We start from the raw sequence: 13795 nt of genomic DNA, 5'->3' as shown, positions 1-13795 counted from the left end.
AAACTGTTTCATGTTAAATTAAATTACCTCTGTCTCAGTAGTGGGAATAGTGTACAAATACACCATTCAGTTTAGGTTAACTCAGCCTTTTATCTGTTGATGCTTCTCTGGCCCAAAAGGTGTCCATCAGTTTGTCTTCTTAGAATTTAGAAGGGTTTCTGGGTTGAGTACTCTGAATACTGTAAAATTTTGACAGCCTTCTAGGGAATTTACTCGGTGCCTTTGCTTTCTTTCAGTCCGATTCCCACTAGGAAGACTTGGCATCCAAGCCTCCTGGGACCATGAAGGGAAAGGACCACTAGAGAGGGCTTGTCTCGGGCCAGGCCTCCTTAGTGGCATCTTGTTACGGTATTTCAGGTTGCTCGTAGGAGGATTTAGTCTGTTTTTAGTTAAGGCATGCTGCTCAGGGTGGAAACTGTATTTCACTGAAAAGCAGTCCTTCAAAAGAAGGAATGATCCAGCCCCTTGCTTTCCCCTTTTATCCTTCCTTGAATTAGTTAGCACTGACTACTACCCGTGCCTGTGTGGCCACTCACGGGCTCCACAAATTTACTGAGTGTCTACCAGGACTATTCTGGTGGGGTGCAGCAGTGAACAAAACTGATGAGACTCCTACCCACACTGGTTCGAAGCCTGCCACAGGAGTTATCAGGACTCTGAACTCATTCTTTGTCAGCCTTCTCCACCACAGGATTTTCTTGATACCTTTAGACAGCTTTATTTAGATCGCTTTTACACCACATTGAAAAGGCATGAAAATAATTAGTACAAAGTGTAATTGTGAAGAACTTCAGAATCGCGAAGGCAGTGTCACGAACTGCATCCTTGTTAACAGTGTGCTGTTCGAGATTGATGAAAATTGCAGGATTAATGTAGGTATTAAAAGCAAAGGTCTTGGTTTTCATTAAACTGGATCCAGTTGGCAGAGTAACTCAGCAAAAAGTAAAAAAAGATGGGGCTCAATGGTAGATTAATTTTGATTTCCACCACTGGCTTAGAACTTAAAACCTGTTTTCAAACAAGGATGTGTCCAAATGAAGCTGTCTCTCGTTGTTCAGGAGCGGACTTGGGCAAGGAGGCTAGAGACGCCGTGGGTAAGGACCGGGCGTGTGTTAGGTTTGTGGAGAGTGCGGGCACCGGCCGCCTCTCGGTGGCTTCTGCCAGGGCCATTCCCACTTTCTCAAGTATTTTAGAAGGGCATTTTTATTATTCTGGTCCAGGATGGAAAAGTGTTCACTTGTTTTCCTTCAATAATACAGTGGAAAATTGTATTCACTTCAGGGTCGAAAGTCTTTGTGCCAGACTTCAACTCAAGAAAACTTGCTTTCCCTAAGCGATTAATAAACTGCAACAACATTTGCAGAGATATTTCCACAGAAACATACTACAGTAATGATACCATTGAAATACTGGTGTACCCTTAGAAGCTAAAACATAACAAAATTGTATTCATTACAGTTTTTAGTACTTTTGTGTGTTTTTTTAAAGATTGCCTTTAAAATGTAGTGTTAAGCCTTATCTGTCAGCTTTGACCTCATTATTATTTCTCATGTAATTTGAAGAGTAACTTATATAACAGTAGCTTTCTTTTGTGTTTTGGGTATCTTATACTAAGCTGTGATTTCATTAGCACTCCTTTTTGATGTTTTATCAAGTCTCCATACATTTATATATAATATATATATAGTAACTTTCTGAAAATCCTATTTATAAGGTTGATGTGTAAATTAGAAGAAAAGATTCCTGTTGGGTGTTGCAGATGCCGAGTATTTTAAAAGGACAGCATGGACAGGCCAGCAGAGCCCTGCCCTTTATTAAAACAATGTTGTAAATTAACTTTGAATCAGTGTTGTCAGTCATCTGTAGATTATTTTCACTATTTAACAATTTTCACTACCAACCTGATAGGAGTAGAAAAATAATCAGTAGCAGTGGCATCTGCTTTGAAAGGGAGTTTAAAAAAAAATCTACATCACCGAAATAGTCCTGTTAATCACAGTATGCAGATACTTTTCACTTCACATTTAGGATTTCTTGAACCATAAGGCTGTAAAGGCTTTCTTTTCAAATGGTGTTTTAGTGCATCTATCATATGCCGAATGCCCAATAAAACAAACCCCAAATTTGAAAAGTAGATTTCTGAACATTAGGTATAGTGTGGCTAGATAATGTGTCATTTTATGAGGTGCTCATGTGAATTCCAAGTCCTTAAGTATTATTATTAAATTGGTCATCTTCAGTTGCAGTTTTTAATCAGAATATTTAAATATTAATTTTATACTGGTAGGTGGTAGGAATATTGATTTTTCATAACAAATTTTATTTACCTAGTTTTTTGTTGTTGTTGTTGAATGTATGGCCCTGGATTTATTCTTTTAATAGACTCTATATTCTGAGAGTACAGTTTTAATGTTACCAAGAGCATGTTGATGACATTACACTAACCTGTGTGTGTGCACGTGTGGGGGTGTGTGTGTGTGTGTGTGCGTGCGCGCCTGTGCCTGCGTGTTCCTTGCCTGGTGCTGCTGCAGAGGTGTTTGTTCAAAGTTATGGCAAGTCTGAGGAGCGACACGTGTGCTGCCTGTGTTTGTTACATGTGCCTATTTGATGTTTTACTGAAGCTCGTGTCCTTCATTCTGTTTTATTCCTTCCTGAAAGCCGTGTGACTCTGGGTTTAACAAACAAAGACAGGTACAGAAACTTTCAGTGCAATTTTACTCACTTTTCTTATTAGACCATTAGAAGCAATCATTGGCACCCTCACGCTGGGCTGTTGATAAATCTGTGCTTATATCAGTGCCTGAGTTTATTTTCATCGCCGCTTTCAGCCTTTGCATGGCACTCATTCTGGCTAATCACTTCTAAGTTTATTTAATAAATTTACCAGAATGATAGTGTTTCAGAGTGTAGTTTTAATCTACTTACATGTAACATGTAGTTACATCAAGGTAATTGCAGTCTGTTTTGTTTGCTTTACTTCTCCCTGAAGAAATTCTGATTTGTGTGCGTTTTGAAGTTTATATTTAACCGTTTAAACAAACTAACATCTTCTGTATTCAAATATCTGCATTAGAAATTTTTTAAAAATAAATTGTGATATATGCTGAAATGATCTGTTCTAGACTTATAGCTGGTATCTTTCAAATAAGAATGCTGGGTAAACTTCAGAACAGTACCATTCTGTATTTTGTCAGAGTAATATAATTAGTTTCCTATTAATTTACCTGTTGAATTATTAAGTACACTTTTTCCGTATCACTTTTGTACTCTGTGTCCTTCCTTTTATGAGGTTTCCATTCAAAAATCATTATTTTGGTTACTAAGGTCATTTGGTTTCAAAATAATTGTATTATATGTGATTTTTTTAAATGTACATTTATTTATTTGGAGAGAGAACGCATGAGTGTGTGCCTGTGCAGTGGGGAGGGTCAGAGAGAAAGGGAAAGAGAGAGTCTCAAGCAGGCTCCATGCTAACGGCATGGAGCCTCACTTGGGGCTCGATCTCACAAACCTGTGAGATCATGACCTATGCGGAAATTAAGAGTTGGATGCTTAACCGACTGAGCACCCATGCGCCCCTATACATGATTATTTTAGAAAAGACCTGGCAGGTAATTACCGTTTCTCCCATTCAAAGAAGGATATTATAACGTATTTTCATTTACTGACAATTTACTCCTTATCTTGATAACGTCCTATAGAATCGGGAGTCAGACTCTAGCTTCGGGACCTTATGGTCGTGTGTGTGTTTATCTTTTCTTATAAATCTTCTAAAAGTCATTCAGAGAATATATATTTTCTGTGTAGTCCCCAGTGATACAGAAATTATGTTTTAAAATAATTGATAAAATGCAAAAGTTTTAAAGGTGCATGAAAATAAAATTATGTGAAACTTCGTTTTTTTCAGAGGACGAGAGTAGTATCTAGCAGCATTGCTCTGTTGTTGAGCTCCCAGATTCTCTGTGGAAATAAGATGCTCTACAAGTTTACACTTCCCCCCTGAGCTGACAGAGTTAATTTGTTCCGTGGCTGTGATACTTTTCCTTTTTAGCATAGTCAGAAATAGAGTTTTGGGGGGATTAAAAAAAACTTTTTACTTTAAAATAATTTTAGACTTAAAGAAAAGGTACAAAAATAGTATCGCCTTCGTGTGTTAACATCTTTCATGACTGTAGCATACCGTTTAGGAGCAGAAGTTAAAACCGGTGCGCTGCTGCTAACTACCCCCAGGCTCTGCAGCTCACCGGGTTTCCACTAATGCCGTTGTTCTGGTCCAAGAGCCAATCCAGTTGTGTTTGTCGCTGCTTCTCCTTGGAGTTCTGATCTGTGACTTGACAGTTCCTTGCTCCTTCCTTGTCTCTCATGACCTTGATTATCACTTTTGAAGAATACCGGTCAGGTACTTTACAGACTCTTCCTCTGTTTGGGTTTGTGAGCTGGAGCTTATGTATCTCTGGGAAGAGACCCACAGGGAGGCGCGATGCCCTCCTCAGCGCATCCTGTGAGGCGGGCTGTGCTGGGCTGAGGCTCACTGCTGCTAGTGCTGGCCTCAGTCACTCGGTGAAGGTGGCGTCTGCCAGGCTTCAACGCTGTGAAGTTCTGTTTTTTCCTTTGTAATGAATAAATATCTTGGGAGAGAGACTTTGATACTCTGCAAATGTCCTGTTTCTCTTTATTCCTTTGCCCATTAAGTTTCGTACACATTGATGCATCTTACATGCAGCCATTATTGTGTTTTCTTAATGTGAACTCTCTCTTTCTTTCTTCTACACTTATTAATTCAATTCTATAAGGAAAAGCTGTCTTTCATTCCTTAATTATTTATTCAATTACTTATTTTCACTTACTCAGTTATTTCACTTATTCAGTTATTCCTCTATATCAGTATAGACTCATTTTACACAGAATAAGTTATAATCCATTATGATAATTATTTATTTTGTTGATCAAACTGTTTAGTGTGATTTTTGAACCAAGAATATGTAAAGGATAAATGGATCCAGAGAGAGGAGACAGGTTGAGGAATAAAAATGCTTGGAAGACAGTAATGAAGACCATTTAAACCATGACTATTACTCATCAATAAAAAGAATGAAGTCCTAGCACACGCTGTAACATGGATGAACCTTGAAAACATTATCCTAAGTGAAGGAAGCCAGACACAAAAGGTCACATGTTATGTGGCTCCATTTATATAAAACATCCCGAAAAGGCAGATCTGGAGACAGAAAGATTGGCAGTTGACAAGGGCTGGGAATGGATGTTGAAGGGATGGAGAATGACTGCTATTGGTACAAGGGTTTCTTTTTAGGGATATGAAAGAGTCATAAAATGGATTGTGGTGATGGTTTTACAGCTATGCAAATATACTAAAAACCATTGAATCATACACTTTAAAAAGGAGAATTGTAGGGTATGTGAATTATATCTCAGTAAAGTTGTTTAAAAGGAAAGGAAGGTAAAACAAGTATGGTTATTAAGAATTCACTTTAAATTTCCATAGTAGATACTGGATAATTAACACTTTGAATATTGGCTATACTTATCCAGGCAGAAAATAGAACTATGTATAGAGGTAGGAAAACTAAATTATGGAAATGCTAGTGTTTTGCTGTTAGTATTTTTTGAAGCAGTTGCCCCTCGGACCATATAATATATGGCATGTTGAAATTTATATTTAATTAAAGACAAACTCTGAGTAAATGTGTTTGGTGCAGTATATTCCAAGTCATTAACTTCCAAACTTTTATGGGCCCATCTCGTACTTGCTAACTTGCAAAGACTCCCTAACCGGCATGAAATTAATACTCCAACTCCCTGTTCAATATGGTCTCATTCCCTAGCTATACTTGTATGTAAGGAAGATATATGCTGTGTATATGCTCTCACATTACAAATAACATTTAGCAACTGCCTGATAGGCAGTTTGGGCTTGTGATAGTGTATTTTTGTCCTGATGATGGGAAAAGAGGCAGTAGAAAATAAAAGTTTACACATCTTTGAGGATCGGATAAATTTGACTTATTATTTTAAGATTAGATTGAATGGTAAACAGGGAAGATCATTTGAAGGTTGTCTTTATCTGCTGTCCTAGCTGGTTTGTCTTTTCTTTATTGTAGTTCTAGCTTCTGTAAACTCTTCAAAAGTAGGCAGTGGGAGCAAGGGAAATAGGAAGTTATAAGACTTGATAAGCGAGGGTTCTGGTCCACATCTACTACTAACTAGCTACTTGTTCTGTGACTTTGACGTCAAAACTTAACCTCTTTAGACCTCCATGTCCACATCTGTAATTGAGGAGACCCGCATATAATTGACCACGGGGCAAATACTTCTTTAGTATGTCACCACATTCAGGAAACATTTTTCTTCTAAGAAAATACTAGAATTATTTATTATTGTGGTTTTTCTTGTAAATGAAACCCCATTTTAATGGGTTGTATTTGCTTTTACATGTGTTAAGAAGTAGTATTACTGTTTTATATTTATGTGCTTATTGTTTAGATTCTTAAAGGGAAGTTTTAAATTCTTACACATAAAATCTGATCAAAGTCTGAAAGCTTCAGCTGTTACAGACTCTTTAAGGTAGTATGTAGAGACAGTTAAAGCTGTTTAGTATAGGCGTTTAAAAATTATTTCATAGATTTACCTTCTGTATTTTTATAATACAGGCATCTGTATTCTTCCCTCTTTGTCCCTTTTCTTTTCTTGTTCTCCCCTTTCCTTTTTTTTTTAACCTGCTGTCCTTCCTGCTATTAAGGGCTGCACCCTACTCTTCTGCAGTCAGGCTGTAAGCATTTGAGAAGTTGGCCTAGGCTTGATTCGCAGATCAGGCTGTATTTGCTAGAATACAAGTCACTCATTAAAGTAGAAGAGTAGCTAAATCTGTTCCCTAATGGCATTTTCCCATACTACACACATTGGTTGTTTTTAACTTTCGTTTGAAAATTTGTTATTAATCAGAGTACTTCATAGTGTGACTTCATGAGTTTCACTGTTATGTGCTGCATGCATCTGCCACGAAATGCTGTTCACACCTGTATTTCTCCGTGGCTTATCTAGGGGTCGGGCCCGGCCTCAGGAGCAATGGTATCACTGAATTCAATGAATGTGGATGCAGTATGCGAGAAGCTGAAGCAGACAGAAGGGCTGGACCAAAGCATGCTGCCCCAGTATTGTGCGACAATCAAAAAGGTGATGTACACATTGACCTGCCGACTCGAAGCAGGGCTGAGGGCGCGGGGACGGGGTTCTGTGGACAATGAATTCTTTGTTCTTAGCTTCTCAAAGATGGATTCTAAGTTGAAATGGGAAAGCTCCAAATGGAAGCATGATTCTTACTATTTTGTGTCCTCAAATTGCTCTATTATTTCTTAGTTTATAAATGGATTAAGAGAAAGTAGCTGTATTACAGTGTTATTTTTCTTAATGTTTGTTTATTTTTGAGGGAGAGAGAGAGTGACCAAGCACGCGCCAGGGAGGGTCAGAGAGAGAGGGACACAGAATCGGATGCAGGCTCCAGGCTCCAAGCTGTCAGCACAGGGCCCAACACGGGGCTCGAACCCACACCATGAGATCATGACCTGAGCCAAGTCAGACACTTAACCAACTGAGCCACCCAGGCACCCCACAATGTTATTTTTTAAATGACCTAATATAAGTAAGAATGCCTTGATGAGAAATACAAAGCTCTAAGGAACTTCACATTTAGATAAACAATAACTCATGTGTCCAATATGCAACATAGAAATTTAAAGGCTTTTTCTGTTATGTTTTCTTTGTATTGTTTGTTTGTGACTTAATAATTTTCAGAGTAAAGCACACTTGCTTCATTTTCCTCACGTTCTCACTGTTATGTGTTAATAGGACTTAAGAGTTTGTCCCATCTGATGGACCCTCATAGGTCTGGTGTGCAAGGCTCACACGTGGGAGGAGGTCCATTCCTCTTATGTCCTGTTCTTGCTCTTCTGCCGCCACCGTGATGTTGGACAGTGACGCCTGGGATTCGGGGGAGGCTTCCCATATTCTACAAGCCTGTGTCCCCCTTAGAGTGGGTGCTTCCACTAAGTTATGCTTTTTCTTTTACTACAGTAAAGTAGAATATTAATAACAATGTTCTACATTCTTCGAATGTTTACATACTTTAAAGAAAGGCATCTAAGAAGTTTTGTAAGGAATAGTGAGCATGCAAAATGAGATACCATTTTACTAATCTTTACCTGTGTTTAGTCAGAAAGGTTTTGGATGATGTCAGTTTCCTAACAGATCTAGTTAGTGCCCTGTTTGCAAAGGCATCAAGCATTGCCTTTCCCAGATGTGAACCTGACTTTCTCCTCCAGGGCTGCTTGGGTGGCATCAGGAAAGGGTGAGGCCTCCAACTTGAATCCTGGGCAATTTTGTTTCCATCATGACAGCATTTTCTTTCCACTCAGCTCTTTATTGACAGCCGTGGGTTTTGAGGCCCATCTTAGCGCTGGTTTTTTGAGTGCTGCAAAGTGCCTTGCATTTCTGCAGCAGGCCCTCTGTCATAGGCTTGCTGTGTGCACTCATGTCTTCGCAATTAACTTGAGTGAGCAGGGGAGGGGCAGAGAGAGGGAGAGAGAATCCCAAGCAGCCTCCGCACTGTCAGCACAGAGCCCCATGCTGGGCTCCATCCCGCGAACCACGAGAGCATGACCTGAGGCGAGATCAGGAGTCAGACGCTCAACTGACCTGAGTCACCCAGGCGCCCTCATTCTATCAGTTTTAAACACAAGTACTCCATAATTTTACCACAGTTAATAAAACCAGGCTTTGTATTTTGTAAAATCAGCAAGCTATCTATTATTAATAAAGAAAATTCCATCTGTTCTTTGGGGGAAACTGGAATTACAGAGACCTAGTCATCAATGGAACAGAATAGAGAACCCAGAAATGGACCCACAAATGTATGGCCAACTGATCTTGGACAGAGCAGGAAAGGATATTCAATGGAATGAAGACAAGCTCTTCAGGAAGTGGTGCTGGGAAAACTGGACAGCAACATACAGAAAAATGAACCTTGGCCACTTTCTTACACCAGACACAAAAATAAACTCAAAATGGATGAAAGACCTAAATGTAAGACTGGAAGCCCTCAGAATCCTCGAGGAGAAAGCAGCCAAGAACCTCTTTGACCTCGGCCGCAGCAGCTCCTTACTCAACACGTCTTCAGAGGCAAGGGAAACAAAAGTAAAATGAACTATCGGGACCTCATCAACATAAAAAGCTTCTGTACAGCGAAGGAAACAGTCAGCAAAACTAAAAGGCAACCGATGGAGTGGGAGAAGATATTTGCAAATGACATATTAGAAAAAGAGTTAGTATCCAAAATCTATAAAGAACTTAGCAAGCTCCACACCCAAAAAACAAATAATCCAGTGAAGAAATGGGCAGAAGACATGAACAGACACTCCTTCCAAGAGGACACCCAGAAGGCCAACAGACACATGAAACGATGTTCAATGTGACTCCTCATCAGGGAAATACAAATCAAAACCACACTGAGATACCACCTCATGCTGGTCAGAATGGCTGACATTAACAACTCAGGCAACAACAGATGTTGGCGAGGATGCGGAGAAGGAGGAACCCTTGTGCACTGCGGGTAGGAACGCAAACTGGTGCAGCCACTCTGGAAAACAGTATGGAGGTTCCTCAAAAAATTAAAAATAGAACTAGCCTACGACCCAGCAATTGCACCACTANTCTATAAAGAACTTAGCAAGCTCCACACCCAAAAAACAAATAATCCAGTGAAGAAATGGGCAGAAGACATGAACAGACACTCCTTCCAAGAGGACACCCAGAAGGCCAACAGACACATGAAACGATGTTCAATGTGACTCCTCATCAGGGAAATACAAATCAAAACCACACTGAGATACCACCTCATGCTGGTCAGAATGGCTGACATTAACAACTCAGGCAACAACAGATGTTGGCGAGGATGCGGAGAAGGAGGAACCCTTGTGCACTGCGGGTAGGAACGCAAACTGGTGCAGCCACTCTGGAAAACAGTATGGAGGTTCCTCAAAAAATTAAAAATAGAACTAGCCTACGACCCAGCAATTGCACCACTAGGTATTTATCCAGGGGATACAGGTGTGCTGTTTCAAAGGGGCACACGCACCCCAATGTCTATAGCAGCACTATGGACAATAGCCACAGTATGGAAAGAGCCCAAATGTCCATTGATGGATGAATGGATAAAGAAGATGTATATATGTATGCAGTGGAGTATTATTTGGCAATAAAAAAGAATGAAATCTTGCCGTTTGCAGCTGTATGGATGGAACTGGAGGGTATTATGCTAAGCGACATTAGTCAGAGAAAGACAAATATCATATGACTTCACTCCTGTGAGGACTTTAAGATACAAAACAAAGGGACATAAGGGAAGGAAAGCAGAAATACTATAAAAACAGGGAGGGGAACAAAAATAAGAGACTCTTAGATATGGAGAACAGAGGGTTACTGGAGGGGTCATGGGGGGGGGTGGGCTAAATGGGGAAGGGGCATTAAGCAATCTACTCCTGAAATCATTGTTGCACTGTATGCTAACTAACTTGGATGTAAATTTAAAAAAAATAATTAAATACAAATTTTAAAAAAGAACTTAATAAATTGGGAAATTAGTGGATGGACATTTTTCATGGCTGAAGTTATCTCATGCAGCTGATAAACGATCCTGATAGAGCTTACTTCACTTAGAACTTAGTCCGTGACTGACACACTTACAAGAACAGATGTCTGTGCCCCTCCCAGAAGCTTCATTTCGTGTTCATATGTTACAAGATTAGAGGAGACGAACTCACAGTTTTGTTTATTGCTCACGACAGGGTGTAGGTAGTTTTGGAAACAGTTGGGAGGGTAAGATCTTGGGCTGGTCCCTGAGGAGTGATTGGTTTCGCTTGTGTGCGATGCCACTTGGAAGAATATGAGTGGCACGTGTTGACCAAAGTCAACTTGTTTATTATATTATTACATAGGTTAATAACCTTTTAAGGTCAATATTTTCTAGTCTGTAATGACTTTTTTAGGACTAATATAAACGTACTTGCTAATCGCTGCCGTTTCAGAATATCTCATATTTTGTGTGTTTTTATACTTGCATTTGTTTTTATCCAGGCAAACATAAATGGCCGTGTGTTAGCTCAGTGTAACATTGATGAACTGAAGAAAGAGATGAATATGAATTTTGGGGACTGGCATCTTTTTAGAAGCACAGTAAGATACTTTATACTTACAGAATTATTCACAGCACTGGCCTAAACTGCTAATTTTTCTGTATTCTCTTATGTGGAATATCCACATCAGCACGTGGTAACCTTTGTCTTTGGGGCATTTCACTTGGAAATTTGGGGAAGAAGCCACCTGCCCGCTCCCCATGCTTTCACTGACGACAGCCTTCTCTTTGACCTGCCTCCAGTCAGGCTCTCTAAGCCTCCAGGCCTCAGCCTCGATGTCTGTCCTTGTCAGGCCTGCATGGCCCAGGCTTAGCAAGGATCACGTTAAGGCAGGTTAGAAAGGACTCCCACCCGCACTATCTGATGGTCCTTGGACCTGATCAGACTCCTCATCCCCCACCACTCCCGGGATGGTATCTGACCGCCCTGGCCTGCCTTGTGGAGAATCCCGTCAAGTCAGTTTGGCCAGAATTCCCTTAACTTCTTAGCGATTTTCTACCCACCGGCTCCTACCCCACTCTTTGCTTGTCCACACTGCATTCTGGATTGAGCCCAGTGCTATCCTGAGCTCTCCTTTCCCCAGTTGCAATAGTTTCTTTCTTTCTTTCTTTTTTTTTTTTTTTCAATAGTTTCTGATAAGAGTCTGCTTTCACCACATCAGCTACTCTCTGGCTCTGGTTCTCTTTGACACACTCCAGTTGCATTCTGTTTTGTTAAATTATAACAAAAGTTAAACTGAATTTTAAACTGGATAATAACATAATGGTCAAGTTAAATTTTAAACTAAAGTAGTAATGGCATAATGGTCAGATTAGTGTATAATGTATACATGATGATTTTGTCACTCCTTATAGTGTAATTAAAGTGAAAGAGAAGCAGATAGATTTCAAATTCATTAGAAACTGACCAGAAGTCTGCTTTCTCATTTTCATTATAATAACTTCGTAATGTTTTATTTTTAAAAGTAATTTTTAAAGCTTCTAAAATGTGATTTGTCAGTGTGGATATTAATGTTCTTTTTCCTTCCGTTAAGGTTCTAGAAATGAGAAATGCGGAGAGCCAAGTGGTCCCTGAAGACTCGCGTTTACTTAGTGAGAACAGCGGCGGCCCAGTGCCTCATGGCGAGTCTGCTCGTCGCTCTTCCCACAATGAGTTGCCTCATACTGAACTTTCCAGCCAGACTCCCTACACGCTGAACTTCAGCTTTGAGGAGCTGAATACACTTGGTCTAGATGAAGGTGCCCCACGTCACAGTAATCTAAGTTGGCAGGTATTTATTAAATGTCATTTTTCATACTCCTATAGAAGTAGGGCGATATGTAATTCCCTGAGAATATCTTGGTGCATTTGTGTAGTCGTTTGGAAAATACTTAATGAGCACATCTCAGTGAACAAGACAGAGGGCTCCCTGTTTTCAAGAAACTGTACTTTTCTGAAGAGGACAGTCAGTAAAATAAAGAAAAAGTAAGATCATTTTGGAAATTGGTAAGAACTGTCAAAACCATAAACGAGGGTAACGGCCTACAGAGTAGATGGGGACTGGGCTACTTGGGGTGGGCTGGTCAGCAGAGCTTGGGCTTCACCTGCTGTGTCCTTGCTAAATTCATTACTCAGTGGCTAAGATATGTCTTTATTAGAAAATTGCCACATATTATCCCTCTGAGCAGCATAATTTGGTTTTCAGTGCATAGGCTCGGTGCATAGGGATCCTCACTCTCTTTCTGTCATCTGACGTTAGGAATGGTGAGTTCTTCCTTTGGGTGTTCGTAGCAGAGAGAGGCCAGGTCAGAGTCAGGAATAGAGAGCGAAGTGGGAGACACGAGAGATGGAATAAGGAGAAGGTAAGAAAAAGAAACTAGGGAAAGACAGAGCAGGATGCAGAAGGGAGAGGACAGGCCAGGGAGGAAAGAAAAGCAGTACGTAGCGCCACGGGAACCCGTTCGGAGAGGGAGCAGTGTTTAGGGAAAGCAGTACCTGGTAGGTCTACCATTTTTAAGAGGGATTGTTTAGTTTGGTGAAAACATTTTGTTGTTGTTGTTGTTCGTATCTTTTTATATGTGCCAGGTACCTTTTTCTTTATGCCGGGAAACCATTTTATAATCAGGTACCGACTGAGATAAAAATTCCCTTCTTTTATGAGAAGATGTGTTCACACTTGACCCTTTTGTTCCTGTGTTTCCACAACTGTGCTTCCTTTCTTTTCCCTGGAATTCCTTTTAGAATTCCTTAAGAAATCCTCCTTCTCTGCTTTTCTGTACTCGGCACTTCCTACCGTGACCTGGAGACCCATGGCCTTCTCACTAACACAGCGCCTCTCAGACTTCCCCGTAATCTCAGAGCCCCTTTGCACTTTACAAAGTTACTCAAGACCCCAGACAGCTTTTTGTCTATGTAAGTTGTATCTGTCCATATTTACCATGTTAGAAATAAAAATGGAGAAACTTTAGAAATATTTATGAATTTATTTAAAACTAAACACATGACGTGTTAACATAAATAACATTTTTATGAGAAATGACAGTATTTTCCCAAACAAAGCAAACTTTAGTGAAAAGGGATTGTTTTGCAAATCTCTTTCATGTCTGGCTCTG

General features: G+C 40.0%; 1 protein-coding gene across 11 annotated transcripts in view; it reads left to right on the top strand.

Annotated features, from left to right (window-relative positions):
- The window catches only part of KIDINS220 (kinase D interacting substrate 220), a 91232-nt gene that overhangs the window by 69581 nt on the left and 7856 nt on the right, over positions 1 to 13795 (top strand). For 7 of the 11 annotated variants that reach the window (XM_077750971.1, XM_077750972.1, XM_077750970.1 and 4 more), the window contains 3 exons: positions 7060 to 7191; positions 11146 to 11244; positions 12238 to 12474. In XM_077750971.1, coding sequence (XP_077607097.1) covers positions 7060 to 7191; positions 11146 to 11244; positions 12238 to 12474 — 468 coding nt within the window. Of the gene's footprint in view, positions 1 to 2658; positions 2692 to 7059; positions 7192 to 11145; positions 11245 to 12237; positions 12475 to 13795 lie in introns of all 11 variants that reach the window. The other 4 variants (XM_077750968.1, XM_077750969.1, XM_077750963.1 and 1 more) reach the window with 1 other exon arrangement.

Source organism: Crocuta crocuta, unplaced genomic scaffold (assembly GCF_008692635.1).
Source record: "Crocuta crocuta isolate KB4526 unplaced genomic scaffold, BGI_CrCroc_1.0 scaffold129, whole genome shotgun sequence".
NCBI lineage: Eukaryota > Metazoa > Chordata > Mammalia > Carnivora > Hyaenidae > Crocuta > Crocuta crocuta.
Note: the sequence above shows the minus strand (reverse complement) of the source record. Positions and strands in the feature narration are given on the sequence as shown.